The sequence below is a fragment of the Theropithecus gelada genome, chromosome 3 (genome assembly GCF_003255815.1).
Source record: "Theropithecus gelada isolate Dixy chromosome 3, Tgel_1.0, whole genome shotgun sequence".
Taxonomy (NCBI): domain Eukaryota; kingdom Metazoa; phylum Chordata; class Mammalia; order Primates; family Cercopithecidae; genus Theropithecus; species Theropithecus gelada.
The window spans coordinates 9,813,236-9,838,903 of NC_037670.1; the positions used below are offsets into that span (position 1 = coordinate 9,813,236).

At 49.9% G+C, this 25,668-nt stretch overlaps 1 protein-coding gene across 3 annotated transcripts in view; it reads right to left on the minus strand.

Annotated features, from left to right (window-relative positions):
- HIP1 (huntingtin interacting protein 1) overlaps positions 1-25,668 on the minus strand; it is a 208,774-nt gene that overhangs the window by 38,680 nt on the left and 144,426 nt on the right. For all 3 annotated transcript variants that reach the window (XM_025379867.1, XM_025379865.1, XM_025379866.1), the window contains exons 5-8: positions 19,456-19,536; positions 12,558-12,634; positions 11,711-11,772; positions 3,637-3,777 (exon numbers count right to left, since the gene is read on the minus strand). In XM_025379867.1, the coding sequence (XP_025235652.1) occupies positions 3,637-3,777; positions 11,711-11,772; positions 12,558-12,634; positions 19,456-19,536 (361 nt within the window). The remainder of the gene's footprint in view (positions 1-3,636; positions 3,778-11,710; positions 11,773-12,557; positions 12,635-19,455; positions 19,537-25,668) is intronic.

Below are 25,668 nucleotides of genomic sequence, written 5' to 3' on the forward strand. Positions count from 1 at the left end.
GTGGCGCAATCTCGGCTCACCACAACCTCCGCCTCCCGGGTTCAAGCAATTCTCCTGCCTCAGCTCCCAAGTAGCTGGGACTACAGGCGCGTGCCACCACGCCCGGCTAATTTTTGTATTTTTAGCAGAGACGGGGTTTCACCGTGTTGTCCAGGATGGTCTCAATCTCTTGACCTTGTGATCTGCCCGCCTTGACCTCCCAAAGGGTTGGGATTACAGGCGTGAGCCACTGCACCCAGCCTTAAGTACGAACTTTAATTAATAATAAGGTATCAACACTGGTTCGTTAGTTGTGACAAATGTTTCATACTAATATACGAACAAAGGGAAAATGCAACTGGGTATACGAGAACTCCTGGTACTATTTAACTTTTCTGTGGATCTAAAACAAAAATAAATGTTTATTTTTAGAAAAGAGGTTGCAGTGGCTCACGCTTGTAATCCCAGCACTTTGGGAGGCCCAGGCGGGAGGATCACTTGAGCTCAGGAGTTCAAGACCAGCCTGGCAAACACAGTGAAACCCCGTCTCTACTAAAAACAATATAAAAATTAGCCGCCTGTAATCCCAGCACTTTGGGAGGCTGAGACGGGTGGATCACGAGGTCAGGAGATCGAGACCATCCTGGTGAACACGGTGAAACCCCGTCTCTACTAAAAAAAGTACAAAAAACTAGCCAGGCGAGGTGGCGGGCACCTGTAGTTCCAGCTACTCAGGAGGCTGAGGCAGGAGAATGGTGTAAACCTGGGAGGCGGAGCTTGCAGTGAGCTGAGATCCGGCCACTGCACTCCAGCCTGGGTGACAGAGTGAGACTCCGTCTCAAAAAAAAAAAAAAAAAAATTAACCGGGCATGGTAGTGGGCACCTGTAATCCCAGTTACTTGGGAGGCTGAGGTAGGAGAATCGCTTGAACCTGGGAGGTGAAGGCTGTAGTGGGCTGAGATTGTGCCACTGCACTCCAGCCTGGGCAACAGAGCGAGACCCTATCTCTAAATAAATAAATAAATAAATAAATATTGTAAAGAGTATCCCTCCCACCCCTTTCTCAGCCCAGAGGCAGTGTGGGTCTTGGGTATTGCCCTGCCTTCAAAGAAGGCCTTTAAACGCAAACGCTTAATTACCTGTCTCTTCTCATAACTCCCTAAGCCTCCCAAGTAGCTGGGACTACAGGTGTGCACCACCATGCCCAGCTTAACTCCCCATTTTACAAAAAGGCACTGGTGATGTTCTACTGAGCAACAGCGTACTCGGAAACAATGAAAAGTTATCTGTATTCAGTACTCTAAGCAGCTGGTCCCTTCTCTCGGGGGCCCACTCCACCCTCTCAGCTCCCTTCGGGCAGGCCTACTTGCTGCAAAGCCTTTCTAATCCCTGGGCAGCTAATTCCAATTTCCCTTCCATGAAACCATCCCAGATTAGCATCTAGGTGATGCTACGTCCTTCCCTTGTACTGTCTAAATAATGAGATTCATTACTTGTCAATGACCACAGTTACAGAGTATACTGTCTTATACTACATTTTTTTTTTTTTTTTAAGGCACGGTCTCGTTCTGTTGCCCAGGCTGGAGAGCAGTGGCACAAACACAGCTCACTGTAGCCTTGACTTCCAGGGCTCAAGTGGTCTTCCCGCCTTAGCCTCCCGGGTAGCTGGGACTACAGGCGCATGTCACCACGCCTGGCTAATTTTTGTATTTTTTTCAGAGACAGGGATTTCACTATGTTGCTCAGGCTGGTCCCCATCAGCCTCCCAAAGTAATGGGATTCCAGGTGTAAGCCACTGTGCCTGCCCCAAACACATCATTTTAAACCAGGACACAAAACTGTAAGAACTGGCTGGGTGCGGTGGGTCACACCCGTGATCCTAGCACTTTAGGAGGCTGAGGTGGGTGGATCACTTGAGGCCAGGAGTTCGAGACCAGCCTGGCCAACATGGGGAAACTCCATCTCTACTAAAAATTCAAAAAACAACAACAAAGGTGTGCCAGCCCATGCCTGTGGTCCCGGCTACTCCAGAGGCTAAGGCACAAGGATTGCTTGAACCCGGTAGGCAGAGGTTGCAGTGAGCCGAGATCGTACCCTTGCACTCCAGCCTGAGCAAGAGAGTGAGACTCTGTCTCAGGAAAAAAAAAAAAAAGTATAAAAACTTCTGCAAGATCAGAACCTCCAAGCTATATATATTCTGCTAAGGGCACCCCGGGGAACTGAAGCTAGGTAAGGGATAGGTTTCCATTTAATGAGCAGCTGTGTTTTATAATTTACATTTCTCCATAAAATTCCATTTGCACAAAGGGATTGTGTGGATGAATGGTCTGGAAATCATTACATTAGCTCATGCAGGTCTAGGCCAGGTCTGCTGATAATTTGTGCAGTTCGTAGGATACACGACATACTTGATGAATGGTGATGTGCTCAAGCTAGAGGCAGACAGACAGGACCATCCTGGTGATGGCGGCTGCCAGTCCAGGTGGCCTGCTACTGCCATCATGCCATCTGCAGCAGGGAGGCATGGCCAGGGCTGCACAGGGCAGGAGCCTCACCCTCCTGGGTGGGGCTGGAGCCGTCCAAGTTGTGACTGCAGATCTGAGCTTCCCTGTGTTCTCGGGGGGCCAGGAACAGGCAGGAACCCTGCCTTCCTGGGCGCAGCTGCGGACTCCCAAAACGCAGCTTCAGACTTGGGCTTCCCGCTCCACGGAGTGGGTGGCAGCCCCGCTGCCCTGCCCCCACCCCCAGCCCCGGCTGCAGACTCAGGCATCCCTGTACTCTTCAGGGCCTGAGAAGGCTCTCCCTCCCCTCTTTTGAACCTGCTCCTGCTGCCTGGCTTCTCCCTGCTGTCGGCACCCACTTCGATCTTAGAGCAAAGTTGGGGCTGAGACCTGGTGCCATGCATGGCAGCGGGAGGCAGACAGATTCCTAGGTGGAAAGGTGGGTACCCGGTGGGGGCCAGGCTGCCAATCCCACAGACTGGAGTGGGAACGTGGTGTGCGTTTTCCGGGCCTGCCCATGGACCAGTGGGGGTGCATTTCCTCCCCTCTGAGGCCCATAAAAGCCCTGAGCTCAGCCAAACTGAGCAGAGAAGGGACCACCAGCTACAGAGAGGAGCCACCCTCTCTGCTGAGAGCTTCAGAGACCTGCAGAGATGCTAGGATGACCAGTTGCAGAGAGGAGCTACCCACTCCATGGCCTCTTTTCTGCTGAGAGCTGAACACTTGACAGAACCACCTGCCTACAGACAGAGAGCAGTACCCACTGCATCTCCTCTGAGCTGTTCCAATATTCAATAAAGCTCCTCTTCATCTTGTCCACCCTCCACTTTTCTGCATACCTCATTCTTCCTGGATGCAGAACAAGAATTCAGGCAAAGGCGCCACTGGCCCCAGAGGTTTCCAGCCAGAAAACTGACACCCCAAAGATCCTGTAACACTGGGACACAAGAGTGGCAAGCCAGGGGCTTTACTGGAGACACCAAAGTCTGGGCCCTGCTCTTTTATCCTCACAATAGTCAGGAACTCCGGGGCCTTTTGGAACAGAAGCAGACAGCCAAAGGCACTGAGAAGGACTGTTTCTCCAGGGACATCCTCAGGCTGGGATCCTCCCTCTGGCCTGAATCTCACGTAAGAAGATCTGGCCCGCGGTACTCACAGGAGTGGAGTTTGAAGAGAAGCTTGACAGTGTAGTCATAAAGGTGGCTGCAGTCCAAGATGACCTGGATTAGCGGGGCGAGGCGGCACTGCCCTGCTGCCGTCACAGACACAGAGCGGGACATGTCCAGGGAGTTGAACACTGGGAAATAAAAGTGAGGGAGAAAGGTGATAGAGCCAGGGGATTACAGGCAGCCTCTTTAGAGGGGCAGAGGCAGGGGTCCAACATACACCAAGGACCGATTCTGTGCGCACTTTACCTCATCTAATTCATTTAACCCTCACGACACTCCCATGAGATAGGTAAATGTATCCCCATTAGACAGGTAAAGAAGCAGAAGGTAAGTCACTTGAAGGCTGTCACAAAGTCAAGAAGTGGTTTTGTTAGCTGGGTGTGGTGGCGGACACCTGTAATCCCAGCTACTTGGGAGGCTGAGGCAGGAGAATCGCGTGAACCCGAGAGGCGGAGGTTGCAGTGAGCCGAGACCGTGCCATTGCACTCCAGCAGCAGAGCAAAACTCCATCTCAAAAAAAGAAAAATGGTTTTGGCTGGGTGCGGTGGCTCACGCCTGTAATCTCAGCACTTTAGGAGGCCGAGGTGGGTGCATCACCTGAGGTCAGGAGTTCGAGACTAGCCTTTCCAACATGGGAAAACCATGTCTCTATTAAAAATACAAAAATTAGCTGGGAATGGTGGCCACGCCTGTAATCCCAGCTACTCGGGAGGCTGAGGCAGGAGAATCACTTGAACCCAAGAGGCGGAGGTTGCAGTGAGCCGAGATTGTACCTTTGCATCCAGCCTGGGCGACAAGAGTAAGATATCATCTCAAAAAAAAAAAAAAAAAAAAAAGTGGTTTTGTTGAGAGGTGGTGAGTTAACAGACTTGTTGGAGAGCCCAAGAGCTAATGGGGCCAGTGATGGTTAGACTAGGTGCCTTTGCTCCTGAGAGTCAGAATATCCAGTGCATCATGAACAGGTGAACTAAGTGCTAGTCTGTGCAGAGACCCTGATAGCCCAGGAAAGAAGAGATTTGCTCATCACCTAGGAGAGCTCCTACCATGGCAGACATGGAGAGGGAGCCTCATCTTCCTTTTTTTCCTCTTTACGAGACTGAGTCTCAGCCAGGTGCAGTGGCTCACACCTGCAATCCCAGCACTTGGGAGGCTGAGGTGGGGGGACTGCCTGAGCTCAAGAGTTTGAGACCAGCCTGAACAACATGGCAAAACCTCATCTTTACTGAAAATACAAAAATTAGCTGGGTGTGATGGCTCACGCCTGTAATCCCAGCTACTTGGGAAGCTGAGGAAGGAGAATCACTTGAACCCAGGAGGTGGAGGCTGCAGTGAGCCAAGATCGCACCACTGCACTCCAACCTGGGTGACAGAGTGAGACTGTTTCATAAATAAATAAAACAAAACAAGCCAGGCACAGTGGCTCACGCCTGTAATCCCAGCACTTTGGGAGGCTGAGGTGGGTGGATCACCTGAGGTCAGGAGTTCGAGCCTAGCCTGGCCAACATGGCGAAACCCTGTCTCTACTAAAATACAAAAATTAGCTGGGTGTGGTGGCGTGTGCCTGTAAACCCAGCTACTTGGGAGGCTGAGGCAGGAGAATCACTTGAGCCTGGGAGGCGGAGGTTGCAGTGAGCTAAGACGGTGCCACTGCATTCCAGCCTGGGCAACAGAGCAAGACTCCATCTCAAAAGAAACCAAACCAAACCACACCAAACCAAATCGAAACAATACAAAACAAGAAAAATAAGAAAAAGGGCCAGGAGTGGTGACATCCCAGCACTTTGGGAGGCCAAGATGGGCGGATCACGAGGTCAGGAGATCGAGACCATCCTGGCTAACACGGTGAAACCCCATCTCTACTAAAATACAAAAAAAATTAGCCGGGCGTGGTGGCCGGCACCTGTAGTCCCAGTTACTCAGGAGGCTGAGGCAGGAGAATGGCGTGAACCCATGAGGCGGAACTTGTAGTGAGCCGAGATCGCACCACTGCACTCCAGCCTGGGCGACAGAGCGAGACTCTGTCTCAAAAAAAAAAAAAAAAAAAAAGAAAAAAGAAAAAAGAAAAAAGGACTTGGGAGAAGGAAGATATGTCAGGACTCAAGGCGGAAACTTGGGGCACCTGTCAACAGAAGTAGAAGTCCTGCCTCCATCCTCTTGAGTTTCAGAGACGAAGTTGATCCCTCAATTTCTCACGCTGGGGCTCCCTCCTCACCAACCCCCTGCCCCCCATCCTCAGCCAAGCAACTGGCTGTCTGGCTGCAGACACTCAGCTCACACCACTGGCCAGGCTGATTCTTCTTCCTGCACTGGCCACCCACTGCCTCTGCAGACTCTGCACGCAGCGGGCAATGAAATGAGTCTCCCTGCGGTCCCTCTGTGAGTGGAACTGGCCCAGAGGGAAGCCCAGGGCTGCCTGTATTCTGCTTCCCCTGACTGCACTAATCCCTGGTAACTGGGTTAGTCTGGCGGCTGAAAAAAAAAAAAAAAATCCCAAACTGTTCTAATTAAAAGACAGCTTTCCTTCTTGACACAAATTAAAAGCAGCTGTCACTGCAAGGCAGCCATCCCCAAGTCTACCGGCTTCCTCAGGCTCCAACTGGCAGGAACCATGGGCTGTTCCATCTCCCTGCCTGCCCTCGATTCCCCATGACTTCCAGGAACGCCCTTTGGCACCCAGGAACATCTAGGGCAGCGTCACTGTGGACAAGGTACTGAGTTACTCTGTGCCTCCTGGCGCTCTTCTGTTGAGCACACGTGGCTGTAACAGTGCATACCTCTTGGAGGTCTTGGAGGACTTCAATGAGAATGTTGTGAAAAGTACATGGATTGTGCAAGTGGTTCTTGACTTTAGCTTTCAGATTGGTTACGATCACCTGGGGGAAACTGAAAAACTCAAGTCTTCCTGCAATCCCCAGAACCGCCCCCACCATCTGTTTCAACTGGTCTGCGGTATGTTGGGATGTCAGTGTCTCTCAAAAGCTTCCCCCTGCCGTCCCCCATTAGGCCAGGTGCCGTGGCTCATGCCTGTAATCCCAGCACTTTGGGAGGCTGAGGCAGGAGGACCGCTCGAGGTCAAGAGTTCGAGACCAGCCTGGCCAACATGGCGAAACCTCGTCTCTACTAAAAATACAAAAATTGGCCGGGTGTGGTGGTGGGCACCTGTAGTCCCAGCTACTCAGGAGGCTGAGGCACAAGAATTGCTTGAACCCAGGAGGCAGAGGTTGCAGTGAGCTGAGACTGCGGCACTGCACTCCAGCCTGAGTGACAGAGCAAGGTTCTGTTTCAGAGAAAGAAAAAAAAAAGGCCCCACGTAGATTCTAATCTGCATCCAAGGTTGAAAACTATATGTCCAAGCTCAGAGGTTGTCATGTTTTAGCACGCATCAGAATCACCCACAACAGTGCCATCCAATAGAATTCTATAATGATGAAAATGTTCATATAAACTTTCTAATATGCTAGCCATATGTGGCTTCCTGAAACATGCCTGAAATAGGACTAGTGCAGCTGAGGACCTGACTTTTAAATGTTATTTAATTGTAATCAAGTTCAATGATCACATGAGGCTAATGAATGCCCTATTGGACAGTGCACACTGGGGATGCTTCTTAAAGCACAGGAGGCTGGGCCTGGTGGCTCATGCCTATAATCCCAGCACTTTGGGAGGCTGAGGTGAAAGAATCACTTGAGCTCAGGAGTTCAAGTCCAGCCTGGTTATATAGCAAGACCCCATCTCTACAAAAAATTAAAAATTAGCCAGGTGTGATGGCACACAGTCATGGTCCCAGCTACTCTGGGGGCTGAGGTGGGAGGATTCCTTGAGCCCAGGGAGGTCAAGGCTGCAGTGAGCTATGATTGTGCCACAGTACTCCAGCCTCAGCGACAGAGTGAGATCCCATCTCCAAAAAAACGAAACAAAACAAAACAAAACAAAAGAGAGAGAGAGTAAAGAAAAACAGCAGTGATGAAATAGGTGAACAGAATTCATTACATAGTTTTAACTTCCAGCTGCAGGCTCTGGGAATCTCTAGGATGAATTACTTAGAGTCTTCTGGACCAGAGCTACCCAAATTTAATTCCTGGATTCAAGCAATCTTCCCATCTCGGTCTTCTAAAGTGCTGGGTTTACAGGCGTGAGCCACTGCACCTGGCAGCCTGCAGTTTTTCAAAAAGCAAGCATTCTTTTATTGTTGAGCACCTGCTATTCACCAGGCACTGGGCTAGAACAGAGAGAATTTAAAGATGAGTAGGACATGGTTCCTGATTTTAGGGAAGAGCTCAGCATCTCGTGGTGACAATATTAATGAACAATGCATATAAAACCAGAGCAGGCTGGGCACGGTGGCTCATGCCTATAATCCAAGCACCTTGGGAGGCCAGGGCAGGCAGATCACTTGAGGCCAGGAGTTCGAGACTAGCCTGGCCAACATGGTGAAACCCTGTCTCTACTAAAAATACAAAAATTAGCCAGGCGTGGTGACGCATGCCTGTAATCCCAGCTACTCAGGAGGCTGAGGCAGGAGAATCACTTGAACCTGGGAGGCAGAGGTTGCAGTGAGCTGAGATGGTGGCATCGCACTCCAGCCTGGGCAACAGAGCGAGACTCTATCTCAAAACAAAACAAACACACAAAAAACACAGAAAACCAGAGCTAGGGGTCACGAGATGGCACAAAAAAAGATGGCTGAGCTCACCACCTCTACCCCTTACTCATTCTCTCAGCTAATCAAGTCCTTTTGGACCTCATCACCATCTCCGTTTACTCCTGGTCCACTGTCTGTCAGGAACTGGAAGGATGGCCCAAAGGCTGAAACATTTGTCTTGCTCATCCCTAAAAACCACAGCAGCATACAAAAAACTAGCCGGGCGAGGTGGCGGGCGCCTGTAGTTCCAGCTACTTGGGAGGCTGAGGGAGGAGAATGGTGTGAACCCGGGAGGTGGAGCTTGCAGTGAGCCGAGATCACACCACTGCACTACAGCCTGGGAGACAGAGCGAGACTCCATCTCAAAAAACAAAAACAAAAACAAAAAAACACAAAAAACCACAGCAGCGGGAGGCAGGCAGACAGCTGGCTCCAAGAAGAGGCAAGGGCCATGGGGAGAGAGCTTGCGTCAGCTGAACTGCAACTTCTAGGCTGCATTTTCCCAAGGATGACAATTCCAAGAATCTCACTCATGCCTTCATTCAGATCTAGCACATTCCAAAGCTAAATGCAGGCTGGGTGTGGTGGCTCATGCCTGTAATTCCAGCACTTTGGGAGGATAAGGCAGGCAGATCGCTTGAGCTCAGGAGTTTGAGACCAGCCTGGGCAATATAGTGAAGCCTCGTCTCTACAAAAAGTACACAAAAATTAGCTGGGGATGGTGGTGCATGCCCGCAGTCCCAGCTACCTGGGAGGCTGAGACAGGAGGATGGCTTGAGCCCCAGAAGCAGTGAGCCAAGACCGCACCACTGCATTCCAGGTTGGGTGACACAGCCAGACTATCTCAAAAGAAACAACAAAAAAAAGTGAAAGCTAAATGCAAATGATTTCTGAATTATCCACATACGTTGTTCCCACCCAAATCCAAAGGATGAAAAGTTAGCCACAACAATGTATACTTGTTCATATACTTTTATGCAAACATTTCCAATGCATTTTTTTTTCAAGGAGTCTTGCTCTGTTGCCCAGGCTGCAGTGCAGTGGTGCGATCTCAGTTCACTGCAACCTCTGCCTCCCGGGTTCAAGCAATTCTCCTGCCTCAGCCACCTGAGTAGCTGGGATTACAGGCACACACCATCACACCTGACTAATTTTTGTATTTTTAATAGAGACAGGGTTTCACCATGTTGGCCAGGCTGGTCTTGAACTCCTAACCTCATGATCTGCCTGCCTTGGCCTCCCAACGTGGTGAAATTACAGGCATGAGTCACCACGCCTGGCCCCAATGCATTTTTTAAAAAACAAATGCATCCACTCCACTGCCTTCAATCTGACTGGGAATAGCCTAGGGCATAGACTAGATTTTGTGTTTTATTTTTATTTCTCTACTGACTTTTGTATAACGCCATGCTCAAATAGCTTCCTAGTCAGCTGAATGTCCCTTTCTCACACAAACCCAGTTTCCAACCGTATCTGGTGTCTGTCTTTCTTTTTTCTGAGACAGAATCTTGCTCTGTCACCTAGACTGGAGTGCAGTGGTGTGATCTCAGCTCACTGCAATCTCCGCCTCCTGGGTTCAAGTCATTCTCCTGCCTCAGCCTCCTGAGTAGTTGGGATTACAGGCGCTCGTCACCATGCCTGGATAATTTTTGTATTTTTAGTAGAGATGGGGTTTCACCATGTTGCCCAGGCTGGTCTTGAACTCCTGACCTCAGGTGATCCACCCGCCTCGGCCTCCCAAAGTGCTGGGATTACAGGCATGACCCCTGTGCCTGGCCTGTTTCTGGTGTTTTTCTGACCACATCCTGTGCTGAAGACTGGTCAATGTATTATGGAATTTGTTGCCCTGTCCTAGCCGTAGTACAACACGAAACAGAATATTCTGGAAAAGAGGCCAGTAGTAGGCATTTCTACACAGATGAACACGCTGAAGGAAGCTGAAGGAAATTCGGGGTCAGAGAGTCCAAGCCCCAAGAGTGGGTCCTGCATGTCCACATGCAGAGAAGGCCACCAGGCTTGGGCATGAGACCACCAAGCTTGCGTATGGAGACCTGCAATGTGCAACGTCGTCTTTCAGAGTTGGATGCTTGTCTTGGAACGCCCTGAGTCTCAGAACGCTGGTGCTTATGTCCCCCAGGGAAGGGAGGGGAGCCTGCTGGGAGGTGTGGGGAGGAGGGGCGCTGGAGAGAAGGGGACCAGCTGAGGCTTGTCAGGGAAGCGTTAGGCGCTGATGGTCTGGAGGCACCACAGTTCTTGGCAGATGGGAGCCTGGAAGTGTGGCCACTCCTCCTGCTAGTGGAACAGAACTCTGTGAGCTTCTCACGTGGACTTGGGTGACAACCAGTCCTGGGTGACAACCAATCCTGACCAGCTTGTTCCCATGACTGCCAACTCAACAACAGACACGAGCCCTTCCTCCTCAGCAGAAATCGTGCCCACGAGCCAGCCCAGCTCCAAGGAGCAGACAGGACTGGACCAAGGACTGGCCAGGGCCATGGCCACAGTCCAGTGGCTGCCAAAGAGGTAAGACCTGTCTCTGGGCTTTTGGAGGTCTGTGCTTCAGGAGGGAGGCCAGTAGGAAGGAGCAGTGCGTGGTCTTTCTGCTCAGACGTGAAACCACCCGCTTTGAAAATATCTAGGAGGCCAGGTGTGGTAGTTCACACCTGTAATCCCAGAACTTTGGGAGGCTGAGTTGGGAAGACACCTTGAGGCTGGTAGTTCAAGACCAGCCTGGGCAACACAGCAAGACCCCCATCTCTGCAAAAAATACAAAAAATCAGCCAGATGTGGTGGTGAGTGCCTGTAGTCCCAGCTACTTGGGAGGCTGAGGTGGGAGGATCACTTGAGCCTAGTAGTTTGAGGTTGCAGTGAGCTGTAACATGCCACTGCAATCCAGCCTGGGTGACACAGCGAGATCTTCTCTCTCTTTCTTTTTTTTTTTTGAGATGAAGTCTTGCTGTGTCACCCAGGCTGGAGTGCAGTGGCATGATCTTGGATCATTGCAACCTCTACCTCCTGGGTTCAAGCAATTTTCCTGCCTCAGCCTCCCAAGTAACTGGGATTACAGGCATAAGCCACCATGCCTGGCTAATTTTTATATTTTTATTAGAGACAGGGTTTCACCATGTTGGCCAGACTGGTCTTTAACTTTTGGCCTCAAGTGATGGGCCCACCTTAGCCTCCCAAAGTGCTGGGATTACAAGTGCGAGCCACTGTGCCCAGCTGAGACCTTGTCTCTTAAAAAGAAAAATACTGAAGAGGTTCAGTCCCTCCCTGCACGAGGGACGGAGAGACCAGAGATGGGGTGTGAGTGTCTCCATTTTCCTGCCCCTTGTGCCACACACTTTGCAGGGAGAGGAGGACTGGGAATTAGGTAGTTCCCATGAGAGCCTGGCTTAGACAGGAGGGAAGAGACTCACCCGTTTGGAAGAGGTTGAGTTCACACTCCAGGTAGTCAAACATCTCCACTGTTAACTGGAAACTGGACCCAAGAGGAAAGAGAGCTTACATTCCACAGCCTGAGGCCGGTCTGCTAGCTGTCCCCTCCCCCGTGCTCTACACTACTGCCTCCAGTCTCCAATGCTCACGTGTGTGCGCAAACACACACACAACTCCAGCTCCAAGTCTTAGCCTCATGGGTATTATGGCCATGCAGCCTGGTGGAGAGTCAACAGTGACAGTGACAGGTCAGGGGTGGTGGCTCACGCCTGTCATCCCAGCACTTTGGGAGGCGGAGGTGGGCGGATCACCTGAGGTCCGGAGTTCAAGACCAGCCTGGCCAACACGGCGGAACCCCATCTCTACTAAAAATACAAAGATTAGCCGGGTGTGATGGCGCATGCCTGTAATCCCAGCTACTCGGGAGGCTGAGGCAGGAGGATCACTTGAACCTGGGGGGTGGAGGCTGCAGTAAGTCAAGATCGAGCCACAGCACTCCAGCCTGGGTAACAGGGTGAGACTGCTTCTCAAAAAAACAAAAATGAAAACAGTGACAGTGACAGAGGGAGAGGATAGTTACCCGTGTTGGAGTCGGAGGGCAGAAAGCGAGACAGACACGAAAGCTCTGGGGTGTGAAATAGCCAGGCAAGGGTTCTGGATGAGGCATCACCAATAAATAAGTGGCCCCAAGGCCAAGTCACCCAGGGGCTTTGGTCCCCACCCCAGCCACGCCCCCCCACCCAATCAGGCCCTCCATGTCCCTTATGAGAAGTGTCGGCATTCACAAAAGCTTTCTCCCTCCCTGGGCTCAGGGCAGGAGCCACTTACAAGTTGTTCACGTCACTTTCTCCAGCCTCATCCAGCTGGCGGTCACTCATCTGCAGGTTGCCTGGGAACCTGGGATTCTGGAAGGAAGGCAGAGGAAGGGAGTCAGGACAGGAGACATGAAGAGCTCTCTCTCAGCTGGGCGTGGTGGCACACGCCTGTGGTCCCAGCTACTTGGGAGGCCGAGGCGGGAGGATCGCTTGAGCCCAGTAGTTCAAGGCTACAGTTCAAGGCCACTGCACTCCAGCCTGGTTACAGAGTGAGACCCTACCTCAAAACAAACAAAAAAGAAAAAAAAAGAAACACCAGCTGGTATCATCAATCATTGCTCAGTATCTATAGCATTATCCTGTCATCTGTGTGGTTTGTCCCTGTGGCAAAGGGAAAAGGCCGCAGAGATGGGTGGTCATTCCATCATTGGGCATCTGCATGTACAAGTGGATACTTTAGGCTCTAGGCTGGGCGCGGTGGCTCACACCTATAATCCCAGCACTTTGGAGGCCAAGGCAGGTGGATCACTTGAGGTCAGGAGTTAGAGACCAGGCTGGCCAACATGGTGAAACCCTGTCTCAACTAAAAATAAAAAAATTAGCCGGGGGTGGTGGCGCATGCCTGTAGTCCCAGCTCCTTGGGAGGCTGAGGCAGGAGAATCGCTTGAACCTGGGAGGTGGAGGTTGCAGTGAACTGAGATGGAACCACCACACTCCAGCCTGGGCAACAGAGTGAGACTCCGTCTCCCCCCGCAAAAAAAAAGAAAAAAAAAATCCCTATTGCAGACTTCGCTCCTGGGCTCCATGGTGCCAAGGCCTCTGAGGCTTGACCTGGCACCTGGGACACAGTTTTCCTTTGCCCCAAGTCATGCACCCTGAGATTACAACCTTTGACCTCAGTTTCAGCACCTTCACCTCTACTCCATCCCCAGCTACGCACACCCACTCCAGACTCCACCATCACCTAAAACATCCCTGCCTAGAACTCTCCACTATAGCATCTCCCTCTCTGGCTGCATCACTCAGGCTTCTGCCCTTCCAGTCCTCTCCTGCCCTCAAGTCCACCCACTACTCATACTTAAGTCTCAGAGATGGCCAGTCCCTTCCTGCTCCCTCTCCTCTCCATTTCTCTGCCTGCCTTTGCCTCCTGGCTCAGTCTCAACATCATGACTGGTGGCCTGGCTCCACTTTCCCATGCCCTGCCTGCCTTTCCACCACACTGCTTCGAAGACCTGCTGAGAGCCTGGGTCCTTGTCATCGGCTCTGCACCTAGGGCCAGCTGCCAACTGTCCCTGGAGAAAGACTCACAGCTGGTGTCACTATGCATGCACACTCTCTGGCCTGAACGTCCGTCTCAGTCAGCTTGGGCAGCTATAACAAGATACCACATGCTGGGTGGCTTAACCCATAGACAGTGTCTCGCAGTTCTGGAGGCCGGGGAGTCCAAAGTCAAGGTGTTGACAGATTCAGTCTCTGGTGAGGGGCCTCATCTTGGTTACACTGCTTACATGGCAGAGGAGGGGGAATCAGGCTCTCTCCTGTTTCTCTTTTTTTATTTTTTAGAGACATGACCTCACTGTTACCCACGATGAAGTGCAGTGGCATGATCATCGCTCACTGCAGCCTCGAATTCCTGGGCTCAAGTGATCCTCCACCTCAGCCTCCTGAGTAGCTGGTACTACAGGCATACACCACCATGCGGGCTAATTTTTTTTTATTTTTTTATTTTTTTTATTTTTAGTAGCGATGGGGTTTCACCACATTGACCAGGCTGGTCTTGAATTCCTGACCTCAGGTGATCCGCCTGCCTTAGCCTCCCAAAGTGCTGGGATTACAGGCGTGAGCCACTGCACCCAGCCAGAGAATGAATTTTTCTTTAATGTGTGCAGGATATTTTTGCTGTTGTTGTTTTCAAGATGGAGTCTCACTCTGTCGCCCAGGCTGGAGTGCAATGGCATGATATCAGCTCACTGCAACCTCAGCCCCTTGGGTTCAAGCGATTCTCCTGTCTCAGCCTCCTGAGTAGCTGGGATTAGCAGGCATGCACCACCATGCCCGGCTAATTTTTTTATATTTTTAGTGGAGATGGGGTTTCACCATGTTGCCCAGGCTGGTCTTGAACTCCTGACCTCAGGTGATCCACCCATCTCGGCCTCCCAAAGGTCTGGGATTACAAGCGTGAGCCACCGCGCCCGGCCAAAAAAATTTTTTTTTTAAGAGACAGGGTCTCACTGTGTGGCCCAGGCTGGTCTCACCTCAACCCTTGGCCTCCCCAAATGCTGGAACCGCAGGTATGAGCCACTCTGCCCAGCCTCCTTCCCCACTCTTGTATCGCTAATTGCTAAAAACTGGAAAAGTCCTTTGCTCCTCCACACTTGGACAATACCAGCTTCCCCACTTTCCCTGCTTTCTTTTTTTTTTTTTTTTTTTGAGACGGAGTCTCGCTGTCGCCCAGGCTGGAGTGCAGTGGCTGGATCTCAGCTCACTGTAAGCTCCGCCCCCCGGGTTCACGCCATTCTCCTGCCTCAGCCTCCCAAGTAGCTGGGACTACAGGCGCCCGCCACCTCGCCCGGCTAGTTTTTTGTATTTTTTAGTAGAGACGGGGTTTCACCGTGTTAGCCAGGCTGGTCTCAAACTCCTGACCTGGTGATCCACCCGTCTCGGCCTCCCAAAGTACTGGGATTACAGGCTTGAGCCACCGCGCCCGGCCTTCCCCTGCTTTCTAAAACCAGGAAAAACAAGACAGCAGTGAGCTCGAGAGCCTTTGGAAGCAAAGCCAGCTGCATCCTCATTCGACCCCAATTCTCCAAGCCCACGTGACCATTCCCTTCTGCCCTTCCATGCTATTAAAAGCTAGGGGCCTGGCCATCGGCACCGGCTGCTTCTGATGCCGCTGAACTCTGCTCTCTTTCTATACACAAGGGAAAGGGACTCCCTTGGCCTCTATCATCCCTGCAGCGCCACTGCCCCAGCTCCCATCCCAGTCCCCTTCCTCCCTAACCATCTTTCCCAGTCTTGCTTTCTCCACACCCTCCCTTCTCTCCTTTTTCACCTAAAATACTACCCTAGGCCCTTCCTCCTCACATTTCCCATTTAACACTGTATTTTTTTTTTTTTTTTTTTTTTGAGAGAGAGTCTTGCTGTGTCACCCAGGTTGGAGTGCAACCTCTGCCTTCCGGATTCAAGCCATTCCCAAGCCTCAGCCTCCTGAGTAGCTGGGATTACAGGTGCATGCCACCACGCCCAGCTAACTTTTGTGTTTTTAGTAGAGATGGGGGTTTCACTATGTTGGTCAGGCTGGTCTCCAACTCCTGGCCTCAAGTGATCCTCCTGCCTCAGCCTCCCATGGTTTTGGGATTAGAGACGTGAGCCACCACACCCACCAGTTCAATTTAACATTTTCAACCTCTACTCCCATCTTTTTTTGTTTTTTTTTTTTTTTTGAGATGGAGTCTTGCTCTGTCGCCCAGGCTGGAGTGCAGAGGCAGCATCTCGGCTCACTGCAACCTCCGCCTCCTGGGTTCAAGCCATTCTCAAGCCTCAGCCTCCTGAGTAGCTGGGATTACAGGTGCGTGCCACCACACCCAGTTAACTTTTGTGTTTTTAGTAGAGATGGGGGTTTCACTATGTCAGTCAGGCTGGTCTCCAACTCCTGGCCTCAAGTGATCCTCCTGCCTCGGCCTCCCATGGTGTTGGGATTAGAGGTGTTAGCCACCACACCCACCAGTTCAATTTAACACTTTCAAAACCTCTACTCCCATCTTTTTTTTTTTTTTTTTGAGATGGAGTCTTGCTCTGTTGCCCAGGCTGGAATGCAGTGGCGGCATCTCAGCCCACTGCAACCTCCGCCTCCCAGTTTCAAGTGATTCTTCTGCCTCAGCCTCCTGAGTAGCTGGGAGTACAGGCGTGAGCTAATTTCTTTTTGTATTTTTAGTAGAGATGAGTTTTGCCACGTTGGCCAGGCTGGTCTTGAACTCCTGACCTCAGACGATCTGCCCGCCTCAGCCACCCAAAGTGCTGGGATGACAGGCGTGAGCCACTGTGCCCAGCCCCAGAAGATCTTAAATCCAATTCTCACCTTTCCCCACCTCCTCATGACACCTTTACAAGAGCCTGGTCCTCCCTCCAATCACACGCTATAAGTCCCCTCCCCTCCACACCCTGAGCCTCTCCCTCCTGCTTCTTTGCCTTGCAATCCAGCCCGAGGGCAGCCCGACTCCCCGCCTCGGCCTCTGACACCCTGGCCTGGCCCAGCCTCAGTTCTGGTTTATGTTGCCTCCTATGTGCCCACCCCTCTGCCTGACCCCCTGTTGTCTCCCACAGTTGCCAGATCCCTGCACACCCCTCAGCTGTTCCCCTCCCCCACCTCACAGTATGCATCACGTCACCTTCTTCTCTCTTTTTTCTGGGAGACAGGGCCTCACTCTGTTGCCCAGGTGGGAGGGCAGTGATGTGATCATAGCTCACTGCATCCTTGACCTCCCAGGCTCAAAGCATCCTTGACCTCCCAGGCTCAAAGCATCCTCCCACCTCAGCCTCCCGAGTAGCTGGGACTACAGTTGCATGCTACCACACCCGGCTAATTTTTAAATTTTTTGTAGAGACAGGGTCTCCCTATGTTGCCCAGGCTCGAACTCCTGGGCTTAAGGAATCCGCCCTGCTTCGCCTCCCAAAATGCTGAGTTTATAGGCCCAAGCAACCCCACCCAGCCTCATTTCCTGCCAATCTTCAGGCAGTCCCTGCTTCTTTGACTGTCCCATGGACAACTCCTAATTCTGGCTCTCATCATTGTCCTCACTGGCCACCTGGATCTTTTAAGTCCACTTTGGAAAAGTGGACTTAAAATGCAGAGTGGCCCATGTCATTGCTTTACAGCCTGATCCCCATTGGGTCCAAGGTGTGGCTCAGGTGGGTGCTGAGGCCTCTGTGACTGAGATGCTGTTTTCTACCCTGCCCAGCCTCACACCAGAGTGGATCTAAGCCAGGCATAGTGGCGAGTATCTGTGGTCCCAGTAACTCGGGAGACTGGGGCAGGAGGATCTCTTGAGCCCAGGAATTTGAGGCTGCAGTGAGCTAAGGTGATCCACCTCCAGCCTGGCCAACATGGTGAAATCCCGTCTCTACTAAAAATACAAAAAATTAGCCAGGCGCGGTGGCTCCTGCCTGTAGTCCCAGCTACTTGGGAGGCTGAGACATCAGAATTGCCTGAACCCAGTAGGTAGAGGTGGCAGTGAGGTGAGATCGTGCCACACTGCACTCCAGCCTAAGTGACAGAGTGAGACTCCATCTCAAAAAAATAAAATAAAATAAAAATAAAATAAAAAAATTAAAAGACAGGTCTGTAGGGGAGCTTGCTATAGAAATTGTAGGAATTGCTGGGTGCCATGGCTCACGCCTGTAATCCCAGCACTTTGAGAGGCCAAGGCAGGTGGATCACCTGAGGTCAGGAGTTCGAGACCAACCTGACAAAATCCCATCTCTACTGAAAAAAAAAAAAATACAAAATTAGCCAGGCATGGTAGTGTATGCCTGTAGTACCCAGCTACTCAGGAGACTAAGGCAGGAGAATCACTTGAACCCAGGAGGTGGAGGTTTTGGTGAGCTGAGATCGTGCCATTGCACTTCAGCCTGGGCAACAAGAGCAAAACTCTGTCTCAAAAAAAAAAGAAATTGCAGGAGTAGGTTTGCTCTGTCACTCAGGCTGGAGTACAGTGGCGTGATCACAGCTTACAGCAGCCTTCAGCTCCAGAACTCAAGTGATCCTCTTGCCTCAGCCTCCTGAGTAGCTGGGACTACGGGCATGTGTCACCACCTCTGGCTAATTGTAATTTTTTGTAGAGACAGGGTCTTGCTATGTTGCCCAGGCTGGTCTCAAACTCCTGGTCTTAAGTGATCCTCCAGTCTCGACTTCCCAAAATGCTCAGATCACAGGCATGAGCCACCGTGCCCGGCCAGGAATTGTTTTTATTAACAGTAAAATCAGCCGGGCGCGGTGGCTCAAGCCTGTAATCCCAGCACTTTGGGAGGCCGAGACGGGCAGATCACGAGGTCAGGAGATCGAGACCATCCTGGCTAACACAGGGAAACCCCGTCTCTACTAAAAAAAATACAAAAAACTAGCCGGGCGTGGTGGCGGGCGCTTGTAGTCCCAGCTACTCAGGAGGCTGAGGCAGGAGAAAATGGCGTAAACCTGGGGGGCGGAGCTTGCAGTGAGCTGAGATCCGGCCACTGCACTCCAGCCTGGGCGACACAGCAAGACTCCGTCTCAAAAAAAAAAAAAAAAAAAAAAAAAACAGTAAAATCAATGCTTCTGTAACATTTTCATAAGGCAGTCTAGTGGCTAGGGTTACCCTTTCTTTTTTATGTTTTTTTGAGACAGTGTCTCACTCTGTCGCCCAAGCTGGAGTACAGTGGTATGGTTTTGGCTCACTGCAACCTCCGCCTCCTGGTCTTGGGTTCAAGCAATTCTCCTGCCTCAGCCTCCCGAGTAGCTGGGATTACAGGCACGCATCACCACCACGGGTAATTTTTGTACTTTTAGTAGAGACGGGGTTTCACCATGTTGGCCAGGCCAGTCTTGAACCCCTGACCTCAGGTGATCTGTCCGCCTGGGTCTCCCAAACAGCTAGGATTATAGGTGTGAGCCACCGTGCCTGGCCAGTTGTTCTTTCTAGTTGCAAAATGGGGCACAAAGGGTGCAGAAGACATGGGCCAAAATCCCAGGCCTCATCACGTCCCGTGGGCCTGGCAATGGCTTTCCTCTCCCACAGCTGGGGTACATGATGCACACACTTCCTCAGAAGCCTGGGCTGTCTATTACCTGAAAGAGCTGACAACTGAGCCCAGGGAGGGGCTGAGGGGATAGAGCAAGGGAGGCGGTGGTGGCGGCAGAACTGTCCGCAGAGACTCACTTTGGTGTGGTACTCCATCTTGGTTCTCAGCAGTTTCAGGTAGATGCTGCACAGCTGGCCATACCCCTCGCTCAGGTGGCCCTTTCAGGAAGAGGAGGGGAAGCAGAGTCAACAACAAGAACATGACGGTCGAGAGATCTGAGGCCAGAAATTCTCTGGTAAAGAATCTACCTTCTTCTTTTTTTTTTCTCCCCTTTATGTTATTTATTTAGAGATGGGGTCTAGCTCTGTTGCCCAGGCTGGAGTACAGTGGCACGATCTCTGCTCACTGCAGCCTCTGCCTCCTGGGTTCAAGTGATTCTCCTGCCTCAGTCTCCCGAGTAGCTGGGATTACAGGCATGCGCCACCATGCCTGGTCAATTTTTGTATTTTTAGTAGAGATATGGTTTCACCATGTTGCCCAGGCTGGTCTCAAATTCCTGGCCTCGAGTGATCCACCTGCCTGGGCCTCCCAAAAGGCTGGGATTACGCTACAGGTGTGAGCACCATGCTTAGCTAATTTTTGTCGTTTTTACTAGAGATGGGGTTTCACCATATTGGCCAGACTAGTCCTGAACTTCTGACCTCAGGTGATCCGCCCACCTCCGCCTCCCAAAGTGCTGGGATTACAGGCGTGAGCCACCGCACCCAGCCATCTACCTTTATTCTTAAATGTAAATAGAATCAATCTATTTTTCTTGCTTAATATGCTGCAATTTTATTCAACTTCTTAAACTTTCTTTCATTATTTTTAGTGACCGACCAGTATTATTGTAATTTATTGAACTGACTCAATAAATTCAAATGAGCTGAAGCCAATTCAAACGGCTGAAATGTTTGCTATCATAAACCATTTCAATGAACATTCCTTAAAGCACAATCCTTTGTACAAACATAAGGACTTCCTTTGATAAATTTTGGACAAAGCTGCCTACTTAAGAATGTTGAGTCTGTCCAGGCGCGGTGGCTCATGCCTGTAATCCCAGCACTTTGGGAGACCGAGGTGGGCGGATCACTTGAGGTCAGGAGCTCAAGACCAGGCCGCCCAACATGGTAAACCCTGTCTCTACAAAAAATACAAAAATTAGCTGGGTGTGATGGCGCACGCCTGTAGTCCCAGCTACTTGGGAGGCTGAGGCAGAAGAACCACTTGAACCTGGGAGGCAGAGGTTGCAGTGAGCCAAGATTGTGTCACTGCACTCCAGCCTGGATGACAGAGTGAGACTCCACCTCAAAATAAAGAAGATGAGTCTCCCACCTTTGGCAAAATCATAGTCTGCCTGTGGGCTCTTTTTTTCCGTGTCTCTATCTAAGAACAGTGGAGGGAATATCCCTTCCAGATGGATTCAATAGACGAATAGCATCTACACTATTACACATGGGATGGGGTCCTGAAGTGGAATCTGTCAGCCAGGCATGGAGGCTCATGCCTGTAATCCCAGCACTTTGGGAGGCCGAGGAGGGAGGATTGCTTGAGCTCAGGAGTTTGAGACCAGCCTGGCCAACATGGCGAAACCCCATGTCTACAAAAAATTAAAAAATTAGCCGGGCGTGGTGGTGTGCACCTGTGGTCCCAGCTATTCAGGAGACTGAAGTGGGAGGATCGCTTGAGCCCAGGAAGTTGAGGCTGCAGTGAGCTGTGGTCATGTCACTGTACCTCCAGCCTTGATGACAGAGCAAGAAACTGTCTCAAAACATCACCACCACCACCAACACACACACACAAGACTGCCTCCTTGGTACAGGGGAAGTAAAGGCAAATAATAAAATAACAAACGCTTGGACTCCTGCACTGAGGAAGTCCTCCCAAGGGACTATGAAGAATTCTGCAGCCTCAAATCACTACTGTGATCGGGGGAGAAAAATCTGCCCTAAATTCACAAAACCTTTAGCTGAGAATTTAATTTCAAGAGATCTCAATGGAAGCAAATGCCAATTCTCTCTAGAGGAACCTGCCTTCATTACAGACTTCAAAGAATTCCCCATAGATAAAATTCCAAGGAAGATGAGCAGCTTAGAGTAGAAAATAACCGAACATAAAGAAAACTACACGGCATGGGCAAAATGCACCAAAAGTGACGGAGGACAGAAACAAATCTCTAAAGACCTTAGATAGGCTGGGCACGGTGGCTCACGCCTGTAATCCCAGCACTTTGGGAGGCCAAGGCAGGCGGATCACGAGGTCAGGAGATCGAGACCATCCTGGCTAACATGGTGAAACCCCGTCTCTACTAAAAATACAAAAAATTAGCTGGTTGTGGTGGCGGGCGCCTGTGGTTCCGGCTACTCGGGAGGTTGAGGCAGGAGAATGGCGTGAACCCGGGAGGCGGAGCTTGCAGTGAGCCGAGATCACGCCACTGCACTCCAGCCTGGGTGACAGAGCAAGACTCTGTCTCAAAAAAAAAAAAAAAAGATAATAGAATTACAAAATATATATGAAATGACTTTGCTTCATATATCTAAAGAAATAAGACACTGTTTCAAAATATATGCAGAGCATAACAAATTGTAAAGGAGGAGAAGCAGGGCTGGACACAGTAGCTCCTCCTGCCCATAATCCCAGTGCTTTGGGAAGCTGAGGTGGGCAGATTGCTTAAGTCCAGGAGTTCAAAACCACCCTGGGCAACATGGCAAAACCCTGCGTCTACAAAAATTAGCTGGGTGTGGTGGTGCACACCTGTTGTCCCAGCTACTTGGGAGGCTGAGGTGGGAAGATCACCTGAGCTTGGGAGGTTGAGGCTGCAGTAAGCCATGATCGCACCACTGCACTCCAGCCTGGGTGACAGAGTGAGACCCTGTCTCAAACAACAACCTCCCCCAGCAAAAAACAAGCAGATTTGAAAAAAAAAAAAATAGAACTTCAAGAAATGAAAACTGTACTAATTGGGCTAGGTGTGGTGGCTCATGCCTGTAATCCTAGCAATTTGAGAGGCCGAGGCAGATGAATCACCTAAGGTGAGGAGTTTGAAACCAGCCTGGCCAACATGGTGAAACCCCATCTCTACTAAACATATAAAATTAGCCGGGCGTGGTGGTGCACACCTGTAGTCCCAGCTACGTGGGAGGCTGAGACAGGAGAATTGCTTGAACCTGGGAGGTGGAGGCTGCAGTGAGTGGAGATCGCACCATTGCACTCCAGCCTGGGCAACAAGAACAAAACTCCGTCTCAAAAAAAAAGAAAAAAAAAAAACCAGGAAAAAAAAAACAAAAACAAAAAAAAAGAAGAAAAGAAAACTGTACTAAATAAAATTGAAAACTTTATGGAAAAGTTTAATAACACATTAGACCCAACTGGAGATGAGGCAAACAGAAGGCTAGAGCTGATAAAAATTATCCAGAATATAGCAAAGACAAATAGGTGGGAAAAAACTGGAAGAGTGGTTTAGAGACATGAGGGGTAGGATGAGAAAGTCTGACACACATCTAGCCAAAATCTGAGAAGGGGCTGGGCGCGGTAGCTGATGCCTGTAATTCCAACACTTTGGGAGGATGAGGAGGGAAGATCACTTGAGGTCAGGAGTTCGAGACCAGCCTGGCCAATGTGGCAAAACCCCGTCTCTACTAAAAGTACAAAAATTAGCTGGGTGTGGTGGTGCATGCCTATAGTCCCAGCTACTTGGGAGGCTGAGGCAGGATAATCACTTGAACCTGGGAGGCGCAGGCTGCAGTTAGCCTGGGCAACAGAGTGAGACTCCGTATAAAAAAAAAATCTGAGAAGGAAAAGATAGAATGGAGCACAGGCAGTGTTTGAAGTGACAATGAGAAATTTTCACAACTAATAAAAGACATTAACCCACCGTCCAAAGAATCCAAAATAAATTCACCCCTAGACACATTCTAAGATGTTAAAATGGCCAGAGATAAAACACATGTTAGCTTCAAAGGCGCAACAGTGTCTCACAGCCAACTCCATGAAAATAATCAGAGCCAGAAGTCAGTGGAAAGATATCTTGAAAATATCCTCTACGTGCTGAGGGAAAATAACTGTCACCTTAGAACCTAAACCCAGAGAAGATACCTTCTATGAGTGAGGTTGAAATAATGACATTCTCGTCCGGGCGTGGTGGCTCATGCCTGTAATTTCAGCACTTTGGGAGGCCAAGGTGGGTGGATCACCTGAGGTCAGGAGTTCAAGACCAGCTTGGCCAACATGGCAAAACCCCGTCTCTACTAAAAATATAAAAATTAGCCAGGCGTGGTGGTAGGCATCGTAATTCTAGCTACTTGGGAAGCTGAGGCAGGAGAATCGCTTCAACCTGGGCGGTGGAGGTTGCAGTGAGCTGAGATTGTGCCAGTGCACTCTGGCCTAGGCAACAGAGCAAGACTCTGTCTCCAAAAAAAAAAAAAAACCAACATTCTTAAACAAGCAAACACGGCGTTAGCCACCAATAGACTCTTAATTATGGAAGTTATAAAAGAAATAGTTCCGGCAGAAAGAAAGTGATCTCAGATGGAAGGTCTATGGAGAGCACAGAATAAAACAAGGAAAATAAAACAATAACTTACAGAGTTTACAGATAAACATAATCAAAACCAAAATGTTATGCTAACAGATAAATTGAGGAACTGAATGGAACTAAAATATTCTAAAGTCTTTGTGTTATACAAGAAACAAAGATATGAAAGGTAGACCTAGATAAACCAAGCAAGCATTTTGTAATTATTAGAGAACATTCCAAAAACAAAAAAAGTAGATTTGTTTTTTAACCTCCCAAATAGTAATGAGGAAAAAACAGAATGAGAAAAAAATACCCAGTTAATTCAAAAGAAAGCAAGGAATGAGAGAAATAGAAGCAGAACAGATGGGACAAATAGCATAAAATAAAATGGGAGACATAAATCTAAACATACCATGTAGTATAATAAATGTAAATGGACTAAATGCCCAGTTAAAAGACAAAGACTACCATCCTGAATAAAAAACAACAACCACAAACCACACAAAATCCAACCAAATGTTATTTGTAAGTGTTATTTCTAAAACGTAAAAATACAGGAATGCTTAAAGTCAAAAGATGGTGAAATATATATCAGGCAAATTCTAACAAAAAGGAAAAAGACCTAAGCTTTACATGTTACAGGGAATATTTTCTGGCACACAGTTGGGCAATCTGGGGACAACTCTCAACTTTGTTCTGGTACCTAGTTTTGTGACTTTAGGATAAGCTGCTTCCCTTTCTGGGCCTGTGTTTCCTCACCTATGATAGGTAGATAGGACTACATAGTTGCCAACATTTTATAGGTGCAGACAGATACAGGTAAGACTGTGCAAAAAGGCTAAAGTAGTAGTTCTCAACTGGTAGAGGCAAAAGAACATATCAGAATCAACCAGGGAGATTTTTTTTTTTTTTTTTTTGAGACAGAGTCTTACTCTGTCACCCAGGCTGGAGTGCAGTGGCCCAATCTCAGCTCGCCATAACCTCTGCCTCCTAGGTTCAAGCGATTCTCCTGCCTCAGCCTCCCAAGTAGCTGGGATTACAGGCAACCACCACCACACCGGGCTAATTTTTGTATTTTCAGTAGATCCAGGGTTTCACCATGTTGGCCAGGTTGGTCTCAAACTCCTGACCTCAGGTGATCTGCCTGCCTTGGACTCCCAAAGTGCTGGGATTATAGGTGTGAGCCACTGCGCCTGGCCATGGAGATTCTTCAAAATGCAAACTACCCCTCTCCATATACACACCCACGGACATCAGAATCTGGGGTGATTGTGCTCTGTGTATAGAAACGCTCTTTTCCATTGACTGTGATATTGCCACCTACCTCCTCTCTCATCCTAAAGCACTGAGAATCTCTAAATAGGAAAGACAAAGCTCTGGCATTAAGAACTGGGTATGCTAATTCTAATTCTCAAGGTACTATGACTCCAACGGGACCAGTGGAAAGAGAAGAGAAGTAGGAACTGTGGGCTGGGTACAGTGGCTCATGTGTGTGATCCCAGCACTTTGGGAGGCTGAGGTGGGAGGATCACTTGAGGCCAGGAGTTCAAGACCAGCCTGGGCAGCATAGCGAGACCCCATCTCTACCAAAAAAAAAGAAAAACAACCAGGAACCATGGCCGTGTAGCTACTGCTGAGGGATCCCAACTCATGTCACAGCTTTGTGACATGAGTTTCCATTGGCAGGAGAAGCTCCCGGGCCCTGGAACTTTCCTGAAGCATCCAGGGACCCCAGGCAAGACTATGGATATCATGGTACTCTTTGGGGGCATCCTTAGTCTCTCTCTGGCGCTCA